At 41.7% G+C, this 26,404-nt stretch overlaps 1 protein-coding gene and 1 pseudogene across 4 annotated transcripts in view; one reads left to right on the top strand and one right to left on the bottom strand.

Moving 5' to 3' along the window:
- LOC309415445 (E3 SUMO-protein ligase PIAS2) overlaps positions 1 to 1,461 on the top strand; it is a gene marked incomplete at both ends in the record, with an annotated part of 30,442 nt that extends 28,981 nt beyond the window's left edge. For 2 of the 3 annotated variants that reach the window (XM_082012974.1, XM_082012976.1), the window contains one exon: positions 1,276 to 1,461. In XM_082012974.1, the coding sequence (XP_081869100.1) occupies positions 1,276 to 1,461 (186 nt within the window). Of the gene's footprint in view, positions 1 to 1,272 lie in introns of all 3 variants that reach the window. The other variant, XM_082012975.1, reaches the window with a different exon arrangement.
- A 2,905-nt stretch (positions 1,462 to 4,366) lies between these two features.
- Positions 4,367 to 20,387, bottom strand: LOC309415989 (elongation factor 2-like; annotated as a pseudogene). The gene is made up of 12 exons: positions 20,223 to 20,387; positions 15,010 to 15,215; positions 14,154 to 14,330; positions 13,485 to 13,696; positions 12,029 to 12,203; positions 11,039 to 11,270; positions 10,535 to 10,785; positions 9,930 to 10,023; positions 9,131 to 9,485; positions 8,536 to 8,719; positions 7,079 to 7,230; positions 4,367 to 4,857 (listed from the first exon to the last, which is right to left on the bottom strand). The product of its transcript is annotated as an elongation factor 2-like (transcript).
- Between the last annotated feature and the right edge of the window lie 6,017 nt (positions 20,388 to 26,404).

Genomic DNA, 26,404 nt, shown 5'->3' on the forward strand with positions numbered 1-26,404 from the left:
CATGAATTTGATGGGCACATGACTGGACACTTAAATAATAAATCCTTCCATGTAACACCTAAACCCCATTGGTTTTGGATTATATGGAAATTTTGTAGGTCAGAAGTAACTAGGTGGTGCTTTTCTTTCCCTGGAAACTTAAACTTTACATAGTCAGGGAGAATTACTCTTACTGTACCTAGATTCTTACACGGACAGGCTACAGCCTTGACCTGTGGGGGAATATCTGCTCCCTAACGAAGACAAGAGGATCTGAAGCAGACCCTCTGTTTCATCTCTCTGTCACTAGAAAACAACAGTAATAGGACTCTACTGCAGAGTTGACTTTCTGGTGTCATAAAAACAAAGGATGAACTTCCTCCTTTTCTTTCCACTTACCGCATCTTGCAATATTCTGTGCCTGACCTTGAGATCTGAATTGCCAAAAGTGGGAATAACAGAAGTTTGTTCATGTGGGAGACTGGAAGCAGGTGTGCTGCTATGAAGTGTCCACTTTGGACAGTTCAAACAGTTCAGGCTCAGTTCCAAACATATGCCTGAGATTGGAATCCACAGGGTAAGAGACAGTAAGATGTGTTGAACAACATGTGTGTGTGTGTGTAGGGCTGTCTTACATTGTCTTCCTCTCTGACATCTGGTGACCTTGTTCTGTTTCTAAACGCTTAAAATGTTTAGCTCTGCTTTGAGAAGGCTTGTCTTCCACTTCAGAAAATTTAAATCAACTCAGTAATTTTTCTTAATCAGACTTGATCAGGGCTCATTTATCACTGCTAAAATGTTTAGAGACCTGCATGTATTGTTGCAGGTATGTAAATGTTGATTAGTACAGCTGCTGCCACTTGAGGGCATGAAATTATTCTAATCTCCATCAAAGTAGCAAAAAGCATTCTGCTACCTTTCGTGCTGAAAGGAGCCTGAAATACACGGTTATGCCCAGCAGCTACAGGCAGTGAATGCTCTCCAAATGCTAAGGGTTTGCTTTTTGTGATCATCATGTGGCTATGACTGTTTCTTAATGTGCTAGTAAATGCTCAAGCTAACCAGTTAGTAAGAAAAAATCCACCACCAATAATGGGGAGGATGAGGGAGAAGGGCTTGTGGCTACCATCTCTGCTTGCTTCCTTGCTGTTTTGCAGAACTCTGGTTCCTGCTTTGCATGTGTTGAGGTTCTGCTAGTAATGTGTTGTGTGCTTGTTGTAGGGAAGATGTATCTTCAGAGCATACATTTCCCTTGTGCAGTTAGTCTCTTCATTCTTCGTTGTTTGTTTCAAGCAGTACTGTCCTCCTATGTTTTTGGATAGTCTCACCTCAACCTTAACAAGCAGCACGCCTGGCAGCATCATCACATCAACCAGTCACCACGAGAGCAGCACGCACGTTAGCTCCTCTGGCAGGAGCAGCGAGACAGGAGTGATAACCAGCAGCGGAGGCAGCGCTCCTGACATCATCTCACTGGACTGAAACAAGGGGCAGCACGGGACTCCAGGAGAAATTGCACAGAGCTGCTGCTTGTATCTCTGGAACTTCAGCATCTCAGAAGTTATTCTGATATTTATTGAAAGGATTTGCCGTCTGGAAAATGGAGTAAATTCATCTATGCTAGGAACAGAAGTGATAGATTTTTTTTTTTCCTTGCTCATTAAATAGCTGGTATAGAAAAGGCCTCTTCGGAACATGTGTTTATACTTTTGGCTTGTTCTGGGGAAACTGAATTTTTGTTGCTGGGTGGATTCCACAAATGGTTTTTAATTTTGTTGTAAAACACAGCAATAATGTAAAAATGTTTTTTTTAATAAAAAAAGGCACTTAACCACTCTAGAACAACAGCAATGACCTGGGCAAAGGTGCAGAAGTGTATGCATTGGTGAATTTTTAATATTTTCACTGGGGCCTGTAATAAACTTCATTTAAGACAATGAAGCCTTGTGAAACAGCCATGACTTGTGTTCCATGTCTCCTATTCCCCACTTCCCCCCTTACCTGGGGGATGTAGGGGAAGCCTCTGTAAATGGGATTGGTTTGGGCTTCCCCCCTTCATGTTTTTCATGAATGCAACACAATCCTAAGCTGTGACTTCTTCCTCTTAATGTTCTTTGGGCTGGGGAGGGGAGAAACTATCTGCAAACCCTGCATTACAGAATCTGTGCTGTCAGGTTGGAATTGGGACCAGAAACTATGCCCAGTTGAGCTATAGTTGAATTTCTGGTTTAACTTAAGAGGTGATAGGAAAAAAGCCTTTAAACTCAAATTTAGATTATAAAGACCTTATTTGAAACTGCCAGCTCTCACCAGATGACCAAGTGAAGCGCATGGTTTTATGGCAGCTGTAAGGAGATAAAATAGGAATGCCTTTCTCCAGTGCAGGATTATTTTCTAGGACTTCTTGCCTCTGGCTTCTGTCCTTTCTGCTGTGCTCTGCTTGGGAATACTGCACTCTGACTTATCACAGGGGAGGCCTAGCGGAAGATAAAAGCTGTACCTGCATCATGTTTCCACCCAACTGGAATTATGGATTTAGGGCTTAATGATGCTTTGTCCCCAGTTACATGGCCTCCTAATCATGGCTTTTTTAACTTGATGGGAATGACTTTTACCCCTCTGATGAATCTGCTGCTTTGTTGTATGTATGCAGTGTCTCCCACACACCTCTAAGGATAACTGTGGCAGTACTGCATGCGGAAGGTTACAGACCAGGAAAACCCAGTCACTTCCCTAGAGGTGGAATTGTCTATAGCTGCTGACAGAGCAGCTTTTCCAAGTGTTGTGTTTCTGTTGAGTAACTGTATTTGAGATTATTCCTTCCCTAAGTAGCAGCTCTTGTGTTCCTTTTTTCTTACTACTTCAGTCAGAGGTTCAGTGCTTTCTGCCTTCCATTACTATTGCAGTATTTGAACAAAGTACATGAATAAGAAACATTGAAGCAGGATGTATTGTAACTCCCACCTTTAACACTGCATTACTATTCCTCATCACCTTTTTTGTATGATCTTTCACAGCACTCTTCAGTTCACATGGTGGTCTTAATATTGCATCCAGTCTTTCTCTTCCTTTCCTTATCTGTTGAAATTTTTTTGTACCTGTTAAGGATCAGGTTTTAAGCATGATTTATTTCCAATAAAGCCACATTACTCATCAAGTTTTTTCCTAATGGCCTGCAGCAGATCAGTGCTTTCTGCATCACAATTGCACAGTGAACGGGAACTACAGAGTGTGGAGAGAGGGGCCAGAGTAATTTTCAATAAAGTGTTTAAAACAAGCGTGGTTGAAGATGCTGTTTCTACTCTTGATGCCAAGCTAAAGCGTGACTCTGGCAATTACTGAACTGGCCAAAGGGATGTAAACATCTCAGCTGTAAGAGAAGTTAACAGTGACTGCCCTAAACTAGTAACATGGTATTAAAAAAATACAGCTTTTTTAATTATTGTGCCCTGTGAGTAGTTCATGTGAGTTTGTGGATGATGTGTATCAAGGGGTTGGAATAGTGCAGTCATGTCACCCTTCTGATACCTTTTCCCACAAGATGAAAAAGAATTTACTTAAGCTGTGGTGGGTGGAGAAAAGGGATGGGGGCCTGTACCCCTGCTCTAAGCAAACCTGTGGGTTGCAGCTAGGTGAGTTCTTGGTTTATTTTTCTGTCAACAAGTTCTAAAATGCATCAGAACATCTATCCAAGAACTTCTAACAAGAAAAAGCTTGAAGAAAAGGTTAGATGACTTCTTACCTCTTTTTTCCCCTGCTATGGAAGTATCTGGTTACTGCTTTGAGTGGACTATATCAAAGCTACCTTCCAACCAACTGCAGAAGGAAAGTAAAGCTTATGAGACTAATACAAAGCAGGTAACCAGCATGCAATGAAAATCACACTGCAAGAGCTGGCGCCCTTTTTTTCCCCCCACCCATCCAATTGCTACATCTTTTTCTGCCATTTCTAGCTATCTACTAAAAATACTAGTTACAGAAAGGCTGTACCTATATGCCTGCAGACTATTAACCCAAGCTGGCTTTTCATCTTCATATATCCAGGTCAGATGAGGCTGTGAAACAATTGTGAGCTGTGTAGGCAGGATGTTGCTGCCTGAGGATACAGTTCCAGGCAGTTCTGCGCCTGTCCAGCAGCAAGAATTCAGGCATTTCTGACATTAGTAGGTACTTTTCGTATCTGCTTTTAAATCTAGGTGCTGGATGCCAAAAAGCTTACCTGTAATTGGAAGCCTTTCACTATCAGTCTTCAAGAGTACAGAGGATTCAAGTTTGGAAGTGAAAGAATGCATCTTCTGGCTGAGAGGACAAAACCTGACCATTCAACAAGAATTTCTGCAAGAGCAACAATGTAGGGAGCTGCTTCCTAGGTTAAAAGACAGCTGTGGATTAGGCAAACTGCAAAGAACACCATTAGTCCTAGGAAACTAATTTTTTTGGTTTGTTTGTTTTTTTAATGTGTATTTTTGACACAGGCATCAGTGACAACAGGCAACAACACTCCCATCAGTCAAATCAGCACATCCATTTTTATTTGTGTGTGTTTTTTTAAGTAGGTGATCATGCCATCATCACAGCACATTAACACTCTGTGTATATTCAATGTAACAGTCTAAAAATTTTGCATTTCCTTCCTGGTTTTATGAGGAAATGGTATCAGGACAAAACTAGGGAGTGCATCACACAACATGAAATGGAAGTGCTTATAACTTATCTAGGAAGTTATCCAGAGGTGGAATACCCTCCTTCAAGCCTTTGCCTTTACATGTTTCAGCCACAACTTGCCAAGGATGAGAATTTGCATCATAAGGATCTCCAGGCAAGATCTGCCAGTGGTCAAAGACAGACTGTGGAAAAGCCCAGTGCTGGATGTGGAACCTAGTGGGAAAGAAAAAAAAAAAAATAAAAAGGGAAAAAGAAAAAAAAGAATAAAACTGGTTTATTTGTGAATTTCTGCATAAACAAAACCCTAAAAACACTCTTCCAGAACCTGGGTACGGTACAGTTAGGAAGCTGCTACTTTGCAGGTAATTCTTTCAAGCAGGTAAAAATGAGGCCAACTCCAAAGACCTGCAGAAAGATCTTGTGTGACCAAGTAAATTGGCGATAAAAAGGCAAACAAAATTCAATTTAGATAGATAGAAAAGCACATAGGTCTCAGGACCTGAACCGATCACTACCACTCAGTTTGAGATCTTAGGGTTATGGTAAGTAGTACAGACGTGTTCAGCGTTCAGAAGCAATCAAAATGAGAAACCCAGTGCTAGTACCTGTTAGGAAGGGAACAGAGACCAAAACATTACACCCAGTGAAAGCCTGCACCTTTATTATAAAAGCAGTTACTGCAGAAAAGGGTCAGAGAAGGGGAATGCAGATGAGCAAAGCCCTGAACTGGCTTCCACGCCAAGAAACACACAAGCTAGAGCCTCTCCAGCATGGAAAGAGCAGCAGTGCAGCAGGAAGGAGAGAGAGGGCTAGAAATTAAGCAACATGGCCGCAGCAGATACAAAGGGAGCACCAGTTGAAGCTAGCAGGAGCCAGGCCAAAGAGACACAAAAGGAGGTGGTTCTTCACACATCCAGATGGGTGGAAGCCCTTGCCCGTGCTATGGGTGCTGACGGTTTACACTGAGGGAGAGACAGAACATCTTCATAAAGAAATCCATTGAGAGTTACTAAATTGATCTAGAAACTTCTGCTCCAGAAAGCCTCTGAAAGTTGTTATAAAAGAGAAACTGGGAAAGTTTTACACCAGCTTACCTTGTTCTTTCTCTTCCCCAAGCGCTCACTTTCTTTCAGGCACTGTTGTGAACAAGATGCTGGGCTAACACGACATTTAGTTTGACAGTACAGGAACTTTAAGTTTAACCAAAGATATATAGGTGTTTCCTTTGCCATGTCCTCGTCTCCATAGCAGTGTCATCCCCTTCTCCCAAGTACTCACTCCTGTGAAGAGCTGCTGCCTGTGAACTGAGACTTTGCTACTCTAGAACTGCTTCTACCCACTAGTTTATAGGAATACCGGTATTTCCCCAGATCTTTCGATCGCTGTTTTAGCAAGATTCAACAGCAGCTTTGGCAAGGAACTAGAAAGGCAGTTTTGCAGAATGTGGATGTTAACGTGCTATGTAAGTTGAGACTGGGAGCCCAGAGTAATACACATCCTACCAAGTCTAAGCTTACACTTCTTTTTATTTTTCCATGTTTGGAAACTGTGTCTCTATGAAATTGTTTTAAGCTCTATGGAAACTTGGAGAAGGGAAAAAAAAACCCCAAATACTCAAAATCCAGACACACAAACACATGTGTAAATTGTTCTTTCAAGAAGTTAAATTGCCAGTTTAGACTTCAAAAGTTAAGCATCTCTATTTCATCAGTGATTATTTTAGCACACTTACCACACCAATTTACTTTGGCAACGCAGCCTCCTCCAAAATAAAACATGACATCTTTTACATTTACAAATGTGCCCCACAGAACTCGTAAACTTTCTGTCACGATGTCACAGGATACTCTTGAAGTGCATTTTTAAATGGGGAAGAGGGAAATGGGACACAGAAACAAACCACAAAAAAAGAAGCTGAGGAAGGACACCACAAACAAACCTTCCAGAGGAGGGGTGCTGTACCACACTGAAAAATTGAAGTTTCAGGGGCAGCATAAGAAGGATCAGATTATTATTTTAAAGGCAGTCTTAAGATTGGCAACAGGGTGTAATGCCATTTAAGCTACTCAGGCTGACACTCTCTCCTTCTTTTAGGGATTCAAATCAGTACCAAATTTTGTAGCCTGCCGCTGCTGAAGACCCGTTCTTTCTTCCAGTCTTTCTTCAAAGACAGACTTTGATTTAAAATGATGGAAACTGAATCTGCTGTACACTGAAAAGCCCTAACGTGCAGAAGCTGCCACATCTTTTTGGCACCCTCTGCTGGCACGAAAGCCCAATGGAGCAGGCCGCCAGGAAAAAAAAGGAGTAAACCATTTGTTCTGAACTGAAGATGCAAAGGGACAACAGCAAGGAGCTTGGAGCTAATAAAACTAAAAAATTCTGAAGGCTCTTTGATGCTGCAGAGGTATGTCTTTAACTGCATGTCAGTAACAAAAGAAGCATCATCTTACCAAATGACTCATTTACAGGTAGATACGCCTTGACCACAAACATTGGTATTCCTGCCGCTTGGGTTTCTTCAGAAACGTGTCCCCTTTTCCGGTTCAGCACACCATAGATCCCACCAACCACTTGTTCTGGGCACTACAAAAAAAAAAAAAAAAAAAAAAAATTCTATCAAGTTACATAAAAGAAGGAGATCACCAGTTATTAAAACACAGACAGGCAGCATTAGATAATCCCTCCAGACAGCTCTCTCGATGTTCTTCTCATGATGGCTCCTCACTCAGAGAAATTTCTCTCCTGTGTAACAATTCTCACTTCCAAGACAACTTTCAGAAGCTCTGCCTCACCTGACTGTGAAGTTTCCAACTACCGTATATACTGACTGTACCGGATTGTAGTTTACGTACACAAAGTGAGGCAAAAGTGCAAATGCTCAGGGAATTACTTTCATCGGTCTTTGGGCACAAGAAAGCAGAGTCCTCTAGTGCTTTGTAATAAATGCATTTACTATAGCATGCAAATTTTATACAAACAGGATCTCACTGTACCTTATCTTAGAACATGGCTGACAACCACTGTGATAAAAACTGTACTTAAAAAAACCTCACATTTGTGCAGAAACGTACCACTAAAGCTGTGAAACTCCCCTGCTATGTCAAGATAGGTCTCAAGTCATCAAGGTGAAAAAATTCTCCATTTTGCTGTTTTGTTCTTACTTGCACTCATCTTCAGCCCTCATGGCTAAGACGTTTTTAAGTAACTGAGCTGGTAGATTTCCTGCCTACCACTCAGCACCATAGTTTTAAAGCAGGTTTTAAATCTTCCAACTGCTTTTAAGACAGTTAAAACAAATTGGTATGTGAATAGCTGTATTTGGTGATAAAGAAATAATTTTAACATGGAGTATATTTTCCAGGCTCTTTCATGGAAGAAGGATTTACCATGGAAATCCAGTTATTCAAAGGACAGAAGTTAATGTTTGAACAGCTCAAAAAAGCTTATTAAAGAAAAAAATTTGAAAAGGTCTTTCCGCTCCTTCTGGTTGTTTTAGGATACCCATTGTTTGTTCTCCTGAATGTTTACAGTGACAGAAAGAAAGGAGGGCAGAAAAAACCCCCAAATGATAACTTTCCCAAAGGTACTGGCAGTTCATAAAGAACAGCATAATTCACCTCCCCACCTACACTTTGCTGTTTCCATTTAACCTTTTCCTAACTTTGGAACGAAAAACCTCTTCTCAAACAAAGTCTTTGCATCACTGATCTAAAGGACACAGGACAGAGCTATCATGGTTTCCTGGAGGAGAACGTGGAAACACAATTATATAACTATCTGTTGCATCTCTGTTCTTGGCAGTGTTGCGTTAATGGTTGGACTCGATGTTAAGGGTCTTTTCCAACCTAAATGATTCTACGATCTCATATATAATACCCTGTTGCATACCTGTATTTCTACCAGGTAGATGGGCTCCACAAGCCTGGGTTGTGCCAGGGTTGTTGTAAAGGCATACAGAACCCTCCTGGCAGTAGGAATGAATTGCTCACCACCACAGTGAACAGCATCAGCGTGCAGACTGACATCATGGATACCAAAACGAACATCTTCCGTTCTCCTCACACAAGACACCCTGGAATATTAAAAGGGGAAAAACAAAGGTGTGATACTACTCAGGAGTTTCTAAGATATGAAGCTTCACTTAGCAGGATTTTGGCCTGATTTAAGTCACTCATGGCTGATGCTGAACAGTTATATTTAGACCAAGGCAGCGTACACCATACACACAGCAAAATCCTTCTAGGAAGGACTCAAATGCTCCTCTACCATTTGAGAACTCACACTGGGAACAAGCATGAAAACACCCACAGACAACAATGTGTTCATTACATCAGTTGAATGACATACGTTCTTCAGTGGGGAAATATTCCAACCCACCCAGTTCTTATCAGTTACCAACAGTTCCTAAAGATTTCACACGAACAGAGCTCAGATATATTTCAGTAACACAAAATACAAGCACAACATACAGAACTACTCTTACCTCTTTTGTAGTCCCACTGGAAACCAGCAACAACACTGTCTTTGGTTTCCTTTAGATACTGGACACCTTTTGTGATGTCAACTAAGATATCTGGACCAGTACCATCAGGTTCAAAGCACCAAATCTTACGAGCCTCAGACACATCCCACTCGTATTTCTCTGCCAGGCAACGTGCACACTGTTTCAGTTCTTGATGGGAACTGACTTCCCCTTTGTCTACGTCCTCTGCCAGGCCATCAGGAGAGGGTTGAGCCTTCACATACAGCCTGCTGTGTTTGTTGGGAGATTTGGATAAGCACATCTGGCTTGACTCTTCACCAACTGTCTCGTGGTAAGATACAATTGGGTCTGATTTCTGTCAAGTAGATCAAAGACAAAAAACTCCCAAGTACAAAGCTGATCATTTCCACATACCAATCAAATGCTGTTCAGTAAACTGCGGCTTCTGCTCCTAAGGCAGTATGTTAATACCAGGCTCACTCAGTCATCCAGGCATGCTCTGCTAAGTTCATCAAGAGAAACAACAACATTTTCAGAGCACATCTATGGTTACCATCACTGTTCAAGTTAGTTTTCCTGTTCCCTGGATTTTCTTCACATCTCTCTCAATTCTAAGCTCTTTTAATGACCTAATGAAGAATTCCTTTTATTACTTAATCAATTGGTCTCCTAAAAAGTTTCAAATTGCTTTAAGGAAGTTGCTCTAAGGAAACCAACAACAGCAGATTAAGATGATATTTTCAAAGGTTAATATTTAGTCATATTCCATACATCGCAGTCCACAAAAATTCTTGAATACCTTAATTGGAATACAAGCATGATCTTCCAGATCTTTAAGGCATCTAGATCCCTGCTCCAGCAATGATGTGTTCACCAGACTCTTCAATAATACACTAGAAGAAGAAATAGGAGGGAGTAAACATTTTAAGAATTTATTAGTATTAACAGAAACAAAGAGAGACTAAATCACAGAAGTGTCAGATCCCAAAACTACTCAACCCCAAGTATTCAAAAAAGTACCAAATAACCATCAGTATTATTGTTTCCAGGAGTGCTCCAGAATGAATCTCCTCACCAGCAAAACTGGGTACTCTCACATTAAACATAGTTCCTGTCCTGCTGAGGTATTTGAGCATTAAAAAAAAGGGTAAGGAGCAGTCCTGCTCAAAAACCCAACACTAACTGCTGCAGAGTTTGTGTTTTTCCTCAGGATCTTCCTATTCAAATGCTGACATCCCTGTCTACCTTGTGTTAGCTCATATAATCACAACTGAAAACTGTTTTGAGCCTGCAGACATGCCATTAGATCATATAAAGAGCTCTCTGTGAATAAAAAGTTGAATGCTTTGGTTATTGCACTGCAAACCAGTAGCTCTAAAGCTAAAACTTACAGCCAACGCTCACCTGAACCATAGGATCAGACTTGGCCAGATGCTTTAGACCTTCAACTAGTTTTGGTAGATCAGCAGGGGTTTTTTGCTTCAACAGCAACACGTGCAACTGGACAAACAGTAAATTTCATCACTCTCATGCTGTGTGCATGTTCAAAGGTACCCACCTTCACCAAAAACTGGTCAAGACCAAGTAGACCAACGATGTTGCCACAACGTATATCCTCAATGGGCTCAACATAACGACCCATCATCAAAATGGTTCTACAAAGACAGAAGATGAGCAACAATCCTTGAGTACTTGTTTCATCCCCAGTATTTCTAAAAAGCTAAGCCTTTTCACACAAATGAAAACTGCCTATTATTTGCCTATAGTCCCTCTGGATTACTGGTTTTATTAAACAGGAAGACTTACAAAGAAATTTAATCTTCATTTCATTAGGATTCCAAAACCTAAAAGCAAGCATTTGTTTTTGCATGCATTGCTAGTCAAAAGAAATATACTATTTCCATCTACCTTTGAATGGGTTTTAGGTAAAGATCTTCCTTCTTGCCAGGTGTGCAGTTTGGTCCCATGATTTGAATTTTCTGTCCAGTAGAAACAATACCAGAGAACATTCACCCAAAGGCACAGAAATGCCCCTTATCAGATGTGGGGACCATTTTGGAAACATAAATCATCAGAGGGCCTTTGGGATCACAGTTTTTGACACCTCCAGTAAAATGTGTATCTGCATCAGACACACTTTCTGTGAGAGTTAGAACTGTACACATATGATTCCCAAAAGTCAGTGAACCTTATCAACAGTTCCTCTCTCTTTCAGTTAGTAAAGGACAAATGTGTGTGGACAGATGAATTACAGCTATGGTAGCTACTAAAGATTCTTTGTTAATGTAATGAATCATTACCACTGTTTGGTAATCATTACCAATTACCATTGTTTCTTTCAATACTGAGACCTCTGTTAGTACTTATTTACTGCTTGCCCAAGCTTCCCTCTTATGGTAGCAGGTTCCAAGATATCACTAAATCTCTACTCATATGACCTAGTTTTGAATAGGGGGATTTAAAGAACCCCTGTAATCCATTAGAATCCAGAAGACAAAATGCAGCACTGGAAGTTTGCATCCTCAGTGATCACAGTTGCCCAGAGAGGTGGTCGATGCCCCATCCCTGGAAACGTTCCAGGTCAGGTTGGACTGGGCTCTGAGCAACCTGATCTACTTGAAGATGCTCATTGCAGAGGGGCTGTACTAGATGACCTTCAAAGGTCCCTTTCAACCCAAACTATTCTATGAGTCTTTGATCATATGGATGATAAGATCAGAAATATTTTTGTTATAAGAGTTACAAACTCCTGTCTCTAACTAGCTTTCTAAACTGCCTGTGAAAGCTTAGTTTTACAGAAGCACAAACTCAACATGCACTGGTCTGCGGCATCCTTAGAGTGTCACTGTGGCATCTAAGCATGTATCTACATTCCATGCATACTTACTTATCTATCACCCCAGAGTTTTTTCCATCATATCTTCCACTTTCTTTGAACGCCCAAGTGGAGGGAGTCGTCCTTTTCACCTTTGGCAGCAAATTTTGTTACATATATCTCAGCAAACTGCTTCAGAGCGAAGGACCAGCTATGCAGACCAGAGCCAAACCCAACAGTATCGATAACTGGATCAATCTTTAAAAGTGGAAAAAGAAGTGAATGCATTTCACAAAACACTGATTTGAAATGTATGAATTGCTTTCAATGACAGGTAGGAGCAGTAAAGATGCCAAATATTTTCCTCAAACATAGAACAAGGAAGTATTTCCCCTAGAATCGGTCTATTGAATATTACTTTGAAGCAAGAACTTTACTTTGTCCCACACAGTGGAAATATTTATTACAAAGGCTAAAAAAAACCTTCAGAAATATATTTGTAGAGTGCTAAGTAGGATTTGGAGGATTATGAGTTTGTAAAGAATATTAACTGTTAGTGAACTTTCTCTGGAAATTAAAATATAGGTGGCTCATTCCTGCCACACAGATAAAACTGGTCTGACTTAAGAATGGCTGAGATTCATGGAATATAAGGATCAGAATACAATCCTAGCTAGGAGTCCTTTGTTCCAGTAACTGGATTAACCTGCAGTCAATTTTAGCCATAAAACAAGCTAGTACAGGATGACCACATTTAAACAAAGGGGACCAGGTCTGAAAACTCTGGTGAGAAAGCCTGTCTTGTAGCTATTTGGTGAAAAAATAATATCTGAAGCATCCTGATTCTGACAATTCCTTACTCTAACAGCTGGACCACTATAAAAGACTTGCAGTGGACACTGATTTTTTTATTTTACAATTCTCAGCTGCAATATAGGAAATACTATTTGTCTTTCTAGTTTCAAACCATCCTTCTAGAGATATCCAGCGTATTATGATAAAATTACTGGTAGAATAACAGAGACCTACATCTTCATATGAGAAAAGAACAAATTAAATGTCCTCTCAGTCAGGAATAGCAGAAAGACCATGTTTCTTGTCGTGTAAGTGACATGAGCAGCAAAGTCAGGCACAGAGAGCTAATCTTCCGGCTTTGGGTCCTTTGCCTTGCTTTCAAACCATAGCTTCCCTTCAGCAATTTGCCCCTGGCAAATGTCTGACGTTTGATGTTTGAATGACACTGAGCAACTGGCTTGAGGTTACACATTTTGTTAGTGAGAAAGTATCTCTAGAGGATGATCTGCTTTGTGAATTCTCTCCTCTCTCCTAGTTGCTTTCGCTCCCCAGTTGGTTGGTCTGAAATAATACCTCCAAAAGAAAAAAGTATGAAACAGTGGGGCTGGAAGGGGACTGAAGAACAGCTCCTTCAGGTTGGCCAGAGATCTGGACTGCCATAAATGTATGCAATTGTTTCATACCGAGGCTGGTATTCTCCAAAATAGGATTTCAACCACAGCACAGTTTTTAAGTTTTCTTTACCATAATATTACCCGTTGGTCCAGTTTCATCTTCTCCATAGGCAGAAATGATGGCATTGACATTTTCCACAATACGCTGAAATGTCTGGTAAAGTTCCTCAGGCTCTAGCTGCAACTCCAGCAAAGCATGATCCATTTTGTTCATCATCAGTACTGGTTTGATACATTCTGCAATAGCGTGTCACAGAATAGTCTCTGTCTGTACACAAAGCCCTTAAAAAAATATAAGCACAATTAAAACATGCATTACATATATATATATGGGCAAGATCTCTAATCTACTTTCTACAGTGGTGACTGGGAAATTCAAACTGGGAATTTGGTGGTAGTCTCGGTGCTCCCTGAAACTGTCATTACTCCATTGCATGTATCTCTATTTTCTAACTGAAGGAGGAGAAGAATGGCAGGCAGCTCCACTCCCTAGGATTTTACTGAAAATTTGACTTTATTTCCTCAGTTACTCTACATTCAGTCCACAACCTGGATACAAAGTGGATATAATCCTCTAAGATACAGGAAAGGCCGTGGGCTAAGATTGCAAATCAGAATTTGTACCATTAGAAGTTAAACTTTCAGAGGAAGAAGCTTCTTCCATCATTCATGATTTTTTTTTTTAAGAGGAAGAAAATAAAATACACTGAGGTATTTCTAATTAGAAGAGCATGCTTACCTGAAACACAGTCAACCACAAGAAGGGCACCATCGGTGACACGGAGAGCTGCTGTAACTTCAGAGGAGAGATCAACATGTCCAGGCGAGTCAATTAAGTTAATAAGAAAACCTGAACTATCCCTACAACTGATGAAGGTCAAGTCATTGTCTGAGTTCATAACACATAGAAATTGCCCTGGAAGAGAAGACAATTCATGAAATATTAAATAATTCGCTGATTTTAAAATTTGCATTGGTCAGGCAACTATACCCGCTCCAGTACAGTGCCAATATTTCTTAATGTACTTAAAGGAAAACCCACAAGAAGACTTCAGTATTTCAATCTCTAAAGTTCTCAGGATCTAAAATTCTGCTTTGGGTGTAATTAATTTTTATTCTTATTGAAAATCAACACCTCAAGATAGTAGTCACAGCATAATATCACAGTCAGGCACTTGAAGAGTCATGCTCTAAATCACTTTACAGCTTGCAAATTTGCAGTTGCAGACATCAAAGATAGAGGTAATAAGAAGACACAGCCCACCACAGTGGCTTAGAGGAACAGGGTATTAGTCTATAAGCCATCCAATGAAAACAAAGGTTACTACTAAGAATCTTCTGGAATCACCTTTCTCCATAGTGAGAAGCAGGTAAGAATGGTCACTAGATGTCACATAAAAGCTCTACTCCAGTATTGCCCAGATTGCACCCTGAAGACTGTGAACTTCTGTTCTGTAATGCACAGCTTGATTCACATGTCAACTTAAATAAGATCTGACAAGGTGCAAGGCTTTGAGCAAACCATTTTTCTGCCTTCAGATTAAAAAGAAAAAGAAAGAAAGAAAAAAAAAAGAAAGATACAAACAAGTTCTTATGTAGACGTGATTGCGATACATCTTTCTTGCTCATCTTTCTGCGTGTCTGTGAATCGCGTTTCTCCGGCTCTGGCTGAAGCAATGCTGCCCGCTTTACACACCAAGGAGTCTGTCAAGGTTGATTTGCCATGAGCAATCACAGACATATTCCTAATATTGGACTTCTTGTCCATGGTTGCTCAGATCTGGTCTACTGTGAAATTCATCTGGATGTGGGAAAAAAAGAAAGAAAAGAAAAACAATTATTGCTTCCTTTTAAAGTATAAAAATGTCTATGTGAAATTTTAAACTTTTAATATTTGTTATTAAATTCACAATCTGAAGAAGAAATGAAGTTGTTCATACTTTTAAGCTTAGTACTACAAATAGTTTTTCACATTTTTTGTATGGTTTTGTAAGTACAAAGAGTGGAGGCATAACTTAAAATACAGCTCAGATTCCATATCACAAAAATGAAGAATCCACCTGTGGAGACAGAAAAGCTCATCCCTGCCACAAGAGGGTTAGGGCACACAGCTGCAAGCTGCAGCTCTCATCAGAGCTTCTGTACACATTCTCATTCTCCTTCTCCTCCCACCACTGCCAAATCTTCCTCCCACACCTGCTCTCCATCTCCCAGGGCTTTTCAGGTGAGCCACTCCTCCTGGTTTCAAGAAGTTGGGTCCTCTCATTTTGTAGCCAATATACCAGCTCTAGAAACTGGTGGTCCAGCTCAGTCAAAAACCTCTTTAAAGATTTTAATAAGTCAAATGCAAAATTTTTACACCCCTTCTCACAAGTGATATCCCAGAAAGAAATCTTTCTTATTTCCATAATTCTTCTATCTCTTGCTAAGGACAACTCCCCTCCTTCAATTTGCAGAAAAAAAATTCCTGACCATCAGAAGCCCTGGTAATTATCTATTAAACACCTGAGAACTCCGCAAAGGAAGATGAGGTCTTAGTTACTCAGCCTGTCTCATTCTGTAATGAGAGTCACCTGTAAGTCACAGGAGTGCAGTTAATGTGATTATCCTTGCAGATCCCTTTAATGCATGAAGTACTTCATAGGGTCACGGAGAAAGACTGAATTGGGAGGAAAAAAGGATGGGGAATATTAAACAAGCAAACCCAAAAATCACATACCACATCAGTAGTTTATACTGGTTGCTCAAGTGAAGAAAAATATGCCATAAGAAACACTTAAATAGGCTTTTCATCTGTGTTTCAGTTGCAAATGACACAGAAATAATGAAATGTGCATTTCTATTGCTATACCAAAGGTTTCTAACACAGTCTGGGTCTTAATGAGGGCAGCAGAACACAGGGAACCTGTCTTCTTGCAAGGATATTAATTAAAAAAAAACCCAACCCAGCCCAGCTCAAAATATATGTAGGAAACAAAACATGTTTCTTTTACATGAACAGATACACTTCTGCTATGTATCTCACCACTGCATATTTTCATACTAACTTTGGATCTTCAGGTCAACTTTAATTTCATTACTATTTTCCTCAAGAAAATGGCTCCTATTAAAAAAAAAGGAATGCTTCTAATTAAAATAGCCAAGTCCTTTTTAGAGATTAGAAATATTCACACTAAGCAGCAGGCTGGCCTCTTTTCCCCAAAATGTATTATTTCCCCACTCTCTCGCTATAGTTTCTTTCCTACCTCAAAGTCTGCAATGGGGAAAACAACCAACCCACCCCCTTTATTTTTCCTGCTAAAGAAAATCTAGTACAAAAGAGAAAATTTTCAGAGTATGCTTACGGTTTTGTCAGTGATCCACCTCAAATGAAGGTACTTCATTTCTGAATGTGTTCTGTTACATTATTCTTCAGTTTAAAAAAAAAAACCCAACAGTGATATTTCTTTGCTAGAATGTTCTAGGGTGTCCTGGCAGCCAAAGTCTCACTCACAGCAAAATTTACATACTTCTTCTGAGACCTTGAAACATTTCTTTCTTCGCCGTTTAGAGAAAACAGCGCCACTACTTTTCTACTTTTATCATTTTCCCTGTTTTTAAATTGTGCTGTGCTAAAAAACCCCACTGTAGTCTTAGTGAGAGTTAAGCATAGTGCTAGAGCTGTGCTATATATATTTATTTCATAACGTAAATAAATACTAAGTGTTGAGAAGTATACATATGTGCCCTTTGTATTTGCTAATCATACATTCTTAATGGAACAAGTGAAGTTTACTTCTGATAAATATTTAACTAGCACAGATATCACATTTTGAACTGAAACCTGTATTTTTTCCATTGTCTCCAATTTTCCAACACATTTATATACAGGTTACATTGTAGTTGTCTTTTGGAGCAAGGCGCAGAGATGACCATAACCATTTAATTCTTTCTCGTATTTTAAGCATACAGGCCTCCTACACATGTCCATTTACATTCATTCTAAATGTAAACTTCATGCACACATCCCTCTGACAGGACTGGATGTTCTCCTACGGACTGTTGAAGCTATTCATATAGATGGTATCAGAGCTGTAAAAACCTTGATCTGTACCTAAAAACAATGGAGCCTTACTCTCCAGCTGGGATAATTATGTCCCACTGTTAGAAAAGTAGAATGAAAACAGATACATGGAGTGACAGTTTTACAAGATGTGGATGTAAAATGTTAGTTTTATGGGTTTAGTTGCTTAGTGTTTCAAGAAGTCATTAATATGTTACTATTACATTGTGGCAGGGCTGCAGAAACTTGGGTTTGAGATAGAAAAGAATCACTAAATCATGGTGAAGGAAAGGAGAGCCGAGAAGCACAATGAGAGAGGAGCAGGGTGGGTGAGGCAGACAAGGACAAGGAAAATCTACAACCAAGTTTAAGGGATTACATGGACTGTGGGACCCAAAGCTCTACAATATTATACCTCCAAAGAAGAAAAGAGGCATTCCATAAGTGACCTCAAAGCTTCTGCTGCTGAGGCTCGTGGCAAGCCAATGCCAACAATATGAACATATTTTTATTTCAAATTTTCCATCCTTTTGCTCAACCACAAGACTGCATCCCGTCCCAGAAACTGAAGATCTGGTGTCTTAGATAGTACTGCATTAGTACTTTTTTCCAGGCCTACAACAATATAATACAACCAGGCACAAAACTTTCAGCCTGTAGAAAGTTAATACTGAGAGCCAAGTTTAGGTAAGTGGCACTCCTTTATTATTGTTTTGTTCATCCCTTGGCCTAAATGAGCATTCTTAAGAGCTTAACATTGCTAGCTCACTTTTAATTCGCTTTGTTATATCATAGTAGCTGTTCTGGTTAATATAACTGGGTAAACCATTCTTAAGTTCCTGCTAATTAGCTTGTTAATAAAGTATAGTATATTAGAAGGGACAAAGAGCTCAATTCAAGCATTAATATTAATGTCTTACCAGGCCTTCTGGCAGGAACTTCAAGATTATCTATTAATAAATGCTATTCACTTCCAAACATTTTATTTACCACTTCATTTACACAAATGCCAAAACAGAGTTTACCATATGTGCTGTTCTATGAGAGAGAGAGAGAGAGAGAGAGAGAGAGGCGCGCACTGGTATCACAATTTTTGCGGGTCATAAATAGAACTGAAAACACAAAGCCAGATTAAAATTTAATAGCAATTTTAATTTTAAATGTTTTTCATTAGAGAGCTGTTGCAGAGTTTCTCTATTGCTGTGACAGACAGCAACCAGATGAAAGTTATCTTCCTGTGAAATGTTCGCTGCAGAGAGGCTGTTTTCTGCGTGCAACAGCAAACAAAAAATGAAGGAGATAAAAAGCAGTATTTGTAGAAGGGAGAAACATCACCACTTTATTACAAGCAGAGCATCACTCTTGCCAAAACTCTCAAGTTTCACGGCCACGACAGCCAGACAACGACCTTGCTTCTCTCAGCTACTGCATTACATCATTTGGGTAGCCCATACTGCAGTGTTGCTTATCCTTGGCTATCAGTAATGCCTCCAGCACAGACTGCCTTCCTTTTCTGCAGGGCATCTCTTTCTCTGAAAGGTGTTCAAATTCCTACCGTAACGAACCGTGACATAGCCTCAATTCAGAAATATGTAGTGTAAAAAGAAAGAAAAATGACAACACTTTATTGAAGCTGACATAGGTAACTAGAATGTCCATTTCAGTAAACAATAATATGTACGTAATGAAAGATTATAAGAACAAACAAACGGGTTCCAATAACATTAATCATCAAGAAATGCAAAGATAATACAAGTGCCTGTTTATCACTGAAACAGGCTGGTAAATTCTGATTCACCAGAAGAAAAAGAGACTCAAAACACGTGAAACACATTACCAGAATTGCAGTGATTTAAAATAACGGGGCAGGCTTGCTAAGGGAAAAAGTAAGTTAAAAACAAAACAACACAATCCACCCTGCAGTGTTTCCAAAACTGATTTTCCTAAGAAAATGCTGCTGACCTGATTCGGGTCAGACCATCCTTCAAGATTAGCGCAGTGCAGCACTGTATATTACTTATATTTACACATATGCACAGCCTTTTCCAAGCCTCACTAGAAGCAATGCTTTTATCTCCTACCCTTATAAACACCCCAGGGCTTACACCTGAATTCACTACCATGTTGGTGGGCAGAACGTACAGAAACGCTCAAATCCGTGACCTACGCTGACAAGGTGCACTCCCCATACCTGCCCTCCCGACCCGGGCACCTGACACTCTTCTAATAAAAGAGCATGGAGGAAGATTAAAAAAAATAAATAAAATAAACTCAGCGGTGCCCGAGTCCCACAGCCGGGCAGAGGGACGCGGCCACGACCGCCTCAGCGCTACCCGGCGCCACTGCCTCCCCGGACTCCTGTCAGCACCGGGAGAGCAGGAACCGCCTCCTCGGCCAGCTCCCAGGGCTGAGGGAATAAGGAAAAACTCCTGAAAAGTGTCATGCTCCGGGCGAGGGCCAGCTGGGCTGCTCCGACCCGCCACCCCCTTCCCGGCCCGCTGCGCCGCTAACAGGCACGACGAGAAAGATGGCCGCCGCGCCCCCCGCCCCGCTTAGCTGCCCTCTGCTCCCTCAGAGCCCCGCCGTGGGCCGGTGGCTTGGCCTCCCCCCCGCGGCAGCACTCACCATCGCGGCGGACGGCCGCGGATCCCACCTGCCGCCTCAGCCGGGAGGCGGGAACGAGTCGAGACCAGCTGTTCCCCGCCCGCTCCCGCCGCCGATCGCTCCGCAGCTCGGCCGACGCCCGTGGCGCGCTGAGGGGCGGACCTCCGGGCGGGTCCCTGCCTCGCTTTTGGCCGCCGCCTGCTTCCGCTGCGACCCTTCCCCGCAGGTGAGCTGCCCGCTCCCGAGCCGAGCCGCCCGGCCGCTTCTCCCCAGGGCTCTTTCCCAGCGGTGGCCCTGGCCCCTAACGCCGCCGTGACCCCCAGCCATCGCCCGGCCCCTGCGGGTCTCCCGCGTCTCTCAGAGGGGCGGCGACGGCTCCCGGGGTACCGGGAGGGGACGGGAGCCGCGGGAGGGCGCGGAGAGGCGGTGGCGAGCTGGGCGCGGGTACCTCCCCCCCAGGGGCTCATGGTGCCCTAGGTTCGTTAATTCTCCCGTCACAGCTCCGTGGCTGTGAGCTCCACGTTATCCGCGTGCTGCGTGGAGAGTCCCGACTCTGGCCGTCACGCTGATTCTCCGTCACTCGTTCGGGGGAACGTTAGGTGGAGCCCCGAGCCTTCCCTCGGAGACCTGCGGCGGGGCACGCCGAGGCGGCCGTGGTGTTGGAGTCGTGCGATGGTTTGGGTTGGAAGGGACCTTTCAAGGCCGTCCAGTCCAGCCCCCCTGCAGTGAGCAGGGACATCTGCAACCAGAGCAGGGTGCTCAGAGCCCCGTCCAGCCTGACCTGGGATGTTCCCAGGGATGGGGCATCGACCACCTCTCTGGGCAACCTGGGACAGGGGTTCACCACCTCCATCATGAAAAATTTCTTCCTTCTATCTAGTCTGAATCTGCCCTCTTTTAGTTTAAAGCTGTTACCCCTTGTCCTGTCGCTACAGGCCCTGCTAAAAAGTCTGTCCCCATCTCTCTCCTCAGCCCCTCTCAGCCCTGGCAGCTGCAGGAAGGTCTCCCCGGAGCCTTCTCTGCTCCAGGCTGAACCCCCCCAGCTCTCCCAGCCTGTCCTCCCAGCAGAGGGGTTCCAGCCCTCGGAGCGTTGCTGGGGCCTCCTCTGGCCCTGCTCCAGCAGGTCCATGTCTCTCCTGTGCCGAGGGCTCCAGAGCTGGACGCAGCCCTGCAGGGGGGTCTCCCCAGAGCGGGGCAGAGGGGCAGAATCCCCCCCCTCGCCCTGCTGGCCACGTGGCTTTGGGGGCAGCCCAGGACACGGTTGGCTTCTGGGCTGGGAGCGCACATTGCTGGCTCGTGTTCAGCTTTTCATCCCCCAAGTCCCTCTCGGCAGGGCTGCTCTCCATTCAAGTGCAAACTTGCTGAGGATGCACTCGGTCCCACTGTCAATGTCATGGATGAAGATATTAAAGAGTGCTGGTCCCGGTACAGACCTCTGAGGGTGAGGGACACCACTCGTCACTGCTTGTTCTACTGCTCTGCTGCTGCAAGGTCCTCCCTGGTGTGTTTTCCGTCTTAGGATGTTTCATGGCAGGTTTGATTGCTTGCTTTGAACAGGTAGTCAGGCTCAGTGCCATAACCTCTTATTAGTTACTTTTAAAAATGGGTTAAATGACTGATCGGTTCCCTGTTGAAACGTGAAGATGGCATCGCGTCCCTTTAAAAATATCTTGCTGTCATGAAAGACACTAAAGGAATAATAGCGCTTCACATTTTTAATACAGACTTTCACCTGAAAATGTCTTTTAGAAATATTATGTAATTAAATTGTCAAGCACAGGGTGAGTGCATGAATGTCTTCACTGAAAGCACCAACTTCTGGGATCAAACTAAGGGAAAATCTATGCAGTAGTACTTCCTAAGAATTGAAGATCAGAAAAGAAAAATATTAAATCAACCTCTTATGCAAGCATATTATTTTATGTAAAGCACTATGGATGGAATAAATGGCCGTATCAGCCATACAGAATGAACGGTCCTTGTTAGAAACTGCTTCCTGCCTCAAGTGTGGAAAAATACTGTCCTGTTACTTTCAAAAGAGCTTCTGCCCAAGGAGAACTTGCAGGATTTTACTCAATTAGAAAAAGTGTAATACAATCAAATACATTTAAGATATCAAAATAGCAACAGCAAGCACTCAGGCAGGAGCAGAAAGTGGGAATGTGATTAGGAAATTCTGACCTAGACTTTTTTTTAATTAAACAGCAATTTCAGTCATCGTAAATGGCCAGCAGGAGTTCAGAATTACACGTTGCCTCAAAGGCATTACTCACTTTATCAAAGAGCAGGTATTAGTTGCATCATACTCCTCAAAGCAATACTATAATGGAGGAAAAGCTAGACCTGAGAGCTCCAGACCTCCTTCAGCCACGTGCTTAACAACCTCACACTGAATAGGCTGTAAGCCCAGTGCTTTTGCTGCCTTGTAAGTACCTGTCTTTGAACCAAAATAATCTATTTGACCAAAGTCCTTTACTTGGCCAAGAAAGAAAAAGGCTGAGAGCTTCTTGCCACGCAGTCCTTCTGACTTTACGTGTGCTGTCTTACTCATCTGTTTTCCCTGAACATGAGTTCACCAGAAACTTCGCTGGGAAGCTTTTTCTAGCCAAAGGCTCATTTTTCTTTTAGCATAGCTTCAGGGGTTGTGAAGCAAACATCAAACAGCTTCCTTTAATCAACCTGCTTGTGTCACAACAGAGGAAAAACACTGTCATTTTGTTCTGAAGAGCTGGGCAGCGCTCCTACGGGCTTCCATGCACTGAACTTCAGCTCTGTGCACAGTTCTCTCTCTTCCGAAGACCTGATGGCTAATTTCAAAACCTTTTCCTTGTGCCTGCGTACATGCACGCGGACAATTTTAGGACTATTTTGCACAGCTGGTGCTCAGCCACGATCCTATAAATATGGAAATTAACTTTATTTTCCTGTGTCTTTATTTGCATTCCAGTTTATGCCAATCTGGTGCAGAAAAACAAGCCTTATGGAACTGTTGAGTTGTTCCCAAGTTAACAGGCTTCCGGGAAAATACCCTTGGTGTTTACTGTCTTGCCATCTTTATGAGCATTTTAGTCTTTACACAATCTCCTTTCCATTTAAAAATGACAGCTCTTACACAAGTATCTTTCAGCCTGTACACTATTATTACAGATGTTAACCATTCCTCTTCCCACTTTTTTTTTTTTTACTAAGAGCACAGCCTTCTTTTGTATTTCTGGAGCAATTACTGCTCTCATTCTCTCCTCCACAGCATCAGCTGAAACCAGGACAGAAGTGATATATTATTTTTGTACCTGCCTTCTGCACTGACTTGAATTGTTTTTCATAAGCTGTGATATGGCCTAGGAGAATCTAAAATGATTTCAGGTAAGTGATTAACTGTTCTGTGTTTAGAGCAATGTAAGTAAGAATAGACTAGCAAATTTCAGAGGTTTGGAAAACTTTGAAAAAAGGGGTTTGTAAAAGTGTAGCTGAGGCTTCATGAAAAGAAGTTTGTCCAAACTGTACCCAGTATTGCTTCACCGTTGTATTGAGAGTACAAAAAACCAGAGTCCTTCTTCAGTAAGCCTCACCAGAACAGGAAAAATACTGCTTTGCTATTTAAAACCTGTGCGGCAGGAGAAGCTGTGATGGAACAGGAGGGACCATTTCCTGCTTGCAGTGCTTGTCAGAGTTTTAAATCCATTTTCACTTGCCCAGTTTTGCCCTGTATCCACTCCTTTTCATACACATGCATAGGTTTTTCCTAAGTAGTGCCTGGCGCGCTTTGGTCTAGATTCCGTTTTCCATTCAATTCGGACAGATTTGGCTCGCTCTGTAGTGCATGGAACATTTGTTTTTCCATGGCTGTAACTGAGCTGAATGGTCCCATTGTCTATACAAGTTAATTTTGATAACATTCAGGGGTTTGGAGGATGGGTGTTATCAAAGGCTATTTGTACATGGACTTGTGTAGGCAGGCAGGACCTTCTCTGGCTATCATCCAGGTTAGCCAAGCAGAAGGCAGCTCTGACCTGAAAGACAGATAGCCCATTTGGTCTGGTTTTGAGTTAATAATGTTTGTCTTTTCTCAAAGAGTGTGTTAATTCAGGGATGGCACTCCATTACTATTACTGCGTAGCTTCCACGCTGGTCTTGCCTCAGATCTTGGGAGTTTCGAGTGCATGTGAAGAGCTCACGCCTGCCTTCCCCTGCTTGTATATAGGATTTTCCCCAGAACAGCTCAAATTTGAACGCTGCCTGGATAAGAATGGCACCACCTTAGCCAACAACTTAGCTAGTTCTGTAAATCCACGGTCTTATTTGTGTGTTTTTCAAGTGTATTGACTAAAATATTTTCTCACTTGCAGTATTAGTACCATTAAGACACCGCAGTTAAGTGAGATCGATCTGTAGCCTATTTGTTTTATTTACCAATCGCACTTCTCTAAACCTACTATTAACACCTCTGAGGGGATCCTTTGAAGACAGTAGGTTTATCCATGTTTCAGTAAATTAACTATTTGGATCTGATTTCTCATAATGAGGCATGAGAAGAAAAAAAATGCAACTTTATTACTAAGCCACTGTACAACAAAAGCTTTCGCTGTTGTAAAATGCCTGATGGGGCAACTGTTTCTTTAAAACTGATGATTCACATACTTTTTGGACCACTAACAAATTTAGAGTCCTGCAAATTTTTCATCAAGGAAGCAGTGGACCATTTACCTCAAAATGCTACTGTGAATCTTCACCCCTAATGGATGTGCTTATGGTAGCAAAAAGATACCTGACCAATACAGTGTTAGAAAATCTGTGAAACAGATGCCAGTAAACCTTGTAAAGAGCAGCAAAAGTCTAAAAGTTGATTTTCAGGACTGTGAAAAGAAAATCCTATGAGCTGTAAGTTGAAGCTGTATGGTGTAATAACCTTTGAAAGGCAGTGAATAATTTCACTACCAGCTTTTGGGATTATCCAGGGTAGCACTGCTTCTAAAGCAGAAAGTTTCCTTAATCTGTTGCCGTAGGTTTTTTTTTTTTTAACTGTGTAACCTCTCATCTCAATCAGCCTGTGGTTTTGAAATGGTTTTTGATTGTCCCACTAAATTTCGTTTTGAAATTCACATAATCAGGGGTATACAGTTATATATTAAGTGTGACTTTAACTTTTCCTCCTGGGCTTTTTCCTAACAGCATGCAGTTCCTTTAAAACTATTAATCAGAAAGCTGATGAGTCCTTTTCCTTTTTTTTTTTTTTTTTAATTATGCATTCCTATAGTCAAGCAATCTCTTCAGATTTTGCCTGCACTTCAGAAATGCCTGGGACCATCTTAAAAAATATTAGGCATTTAACAGAGGTATCTACATTGGAGGCCTTACTTAGCAATGAAGAAAGACAGGCACTTCAGGAAGGCATTTCAGCTTTTTGTTCACCTGGGATTTGTTGTGACTGAATAACTAGTAGAATATGCCACATCCTTCACTGGATGGTTTGCAAGAATATCCGGTGTTGATACTAGCACATAATTCTTTTCTCCTTAAATCAGTGAGATTGCTGTTGTCATTGGTTTGATATAGATTGACCCAAAATGACTGTTTTTGAAAACCCAAGCTGTAAAAATGAGCGTTTTGCAAAGACCAGTATGTGGAAATTTGGAATTGATGATGTGATCATTTGCACTAGTGAGACACACTTGCTTGTCTACATATACCAAATGAACAAGAACATAACTGAACCAAGTTCGTTTAGAGTTGACGGTTGGACTCATAAATAAGGCACCTGACTTTGGGAAATGAATGAAAGACATCACTGGAAAATTGCACGACCTCTTTGCCACAAGGTCCATGCTTATGAATGAAATTAATAATGTTTCCTTACCTTATCCTAATTTATTATTACAATACTTCTTATAATCAAGTATGAATATTTTAAATTCTATTATAATATTAAATACAGTGATACGGATGTAGAAGTAGTTATGTTTTGTCAAAGATTCGAGAAAGTTTAGTCGTAATGTTCATTCAATTCTGGCTGTAAAACAGAATGAAAAGGAAGGGAAAGTACAAGGAATGAAGTGTTTTTCTGCTTCGGGAAGAATGCAGGCAGATTTTCTCCACTGAATCAAATAAGGGCTACCTCTCAGCTTTCTGGTAACTGGGCTGCATTGAGAACATCTGGCAAATTGCACTGAAAAGGCCACATCTGTTTATCTGGGAGCAGGATGTGTTTTGTAATTGATTGAAGAGAATGGCATAGGCCAAGTGGCGATGCAGTAAGGCTGCCCTGAGCAAAGCCAGTGCAGAAGTAAACACAATTTCAAGAAGCGCTGTCAGGAACGAGCAGTCTTGGTGAACCCACGTGTGCGGGG

Source organism: Phaethon aethereus (assembly GCF_964289735.1).
Source record: "Phaethon aethereus genome assembly, chromosome: Z".
NCBI lineage: Eukaryota > Metazoa > Chordata > Aves > Phaethontiformes > Phaethontidae > Phaethon > Phaethon aethereus.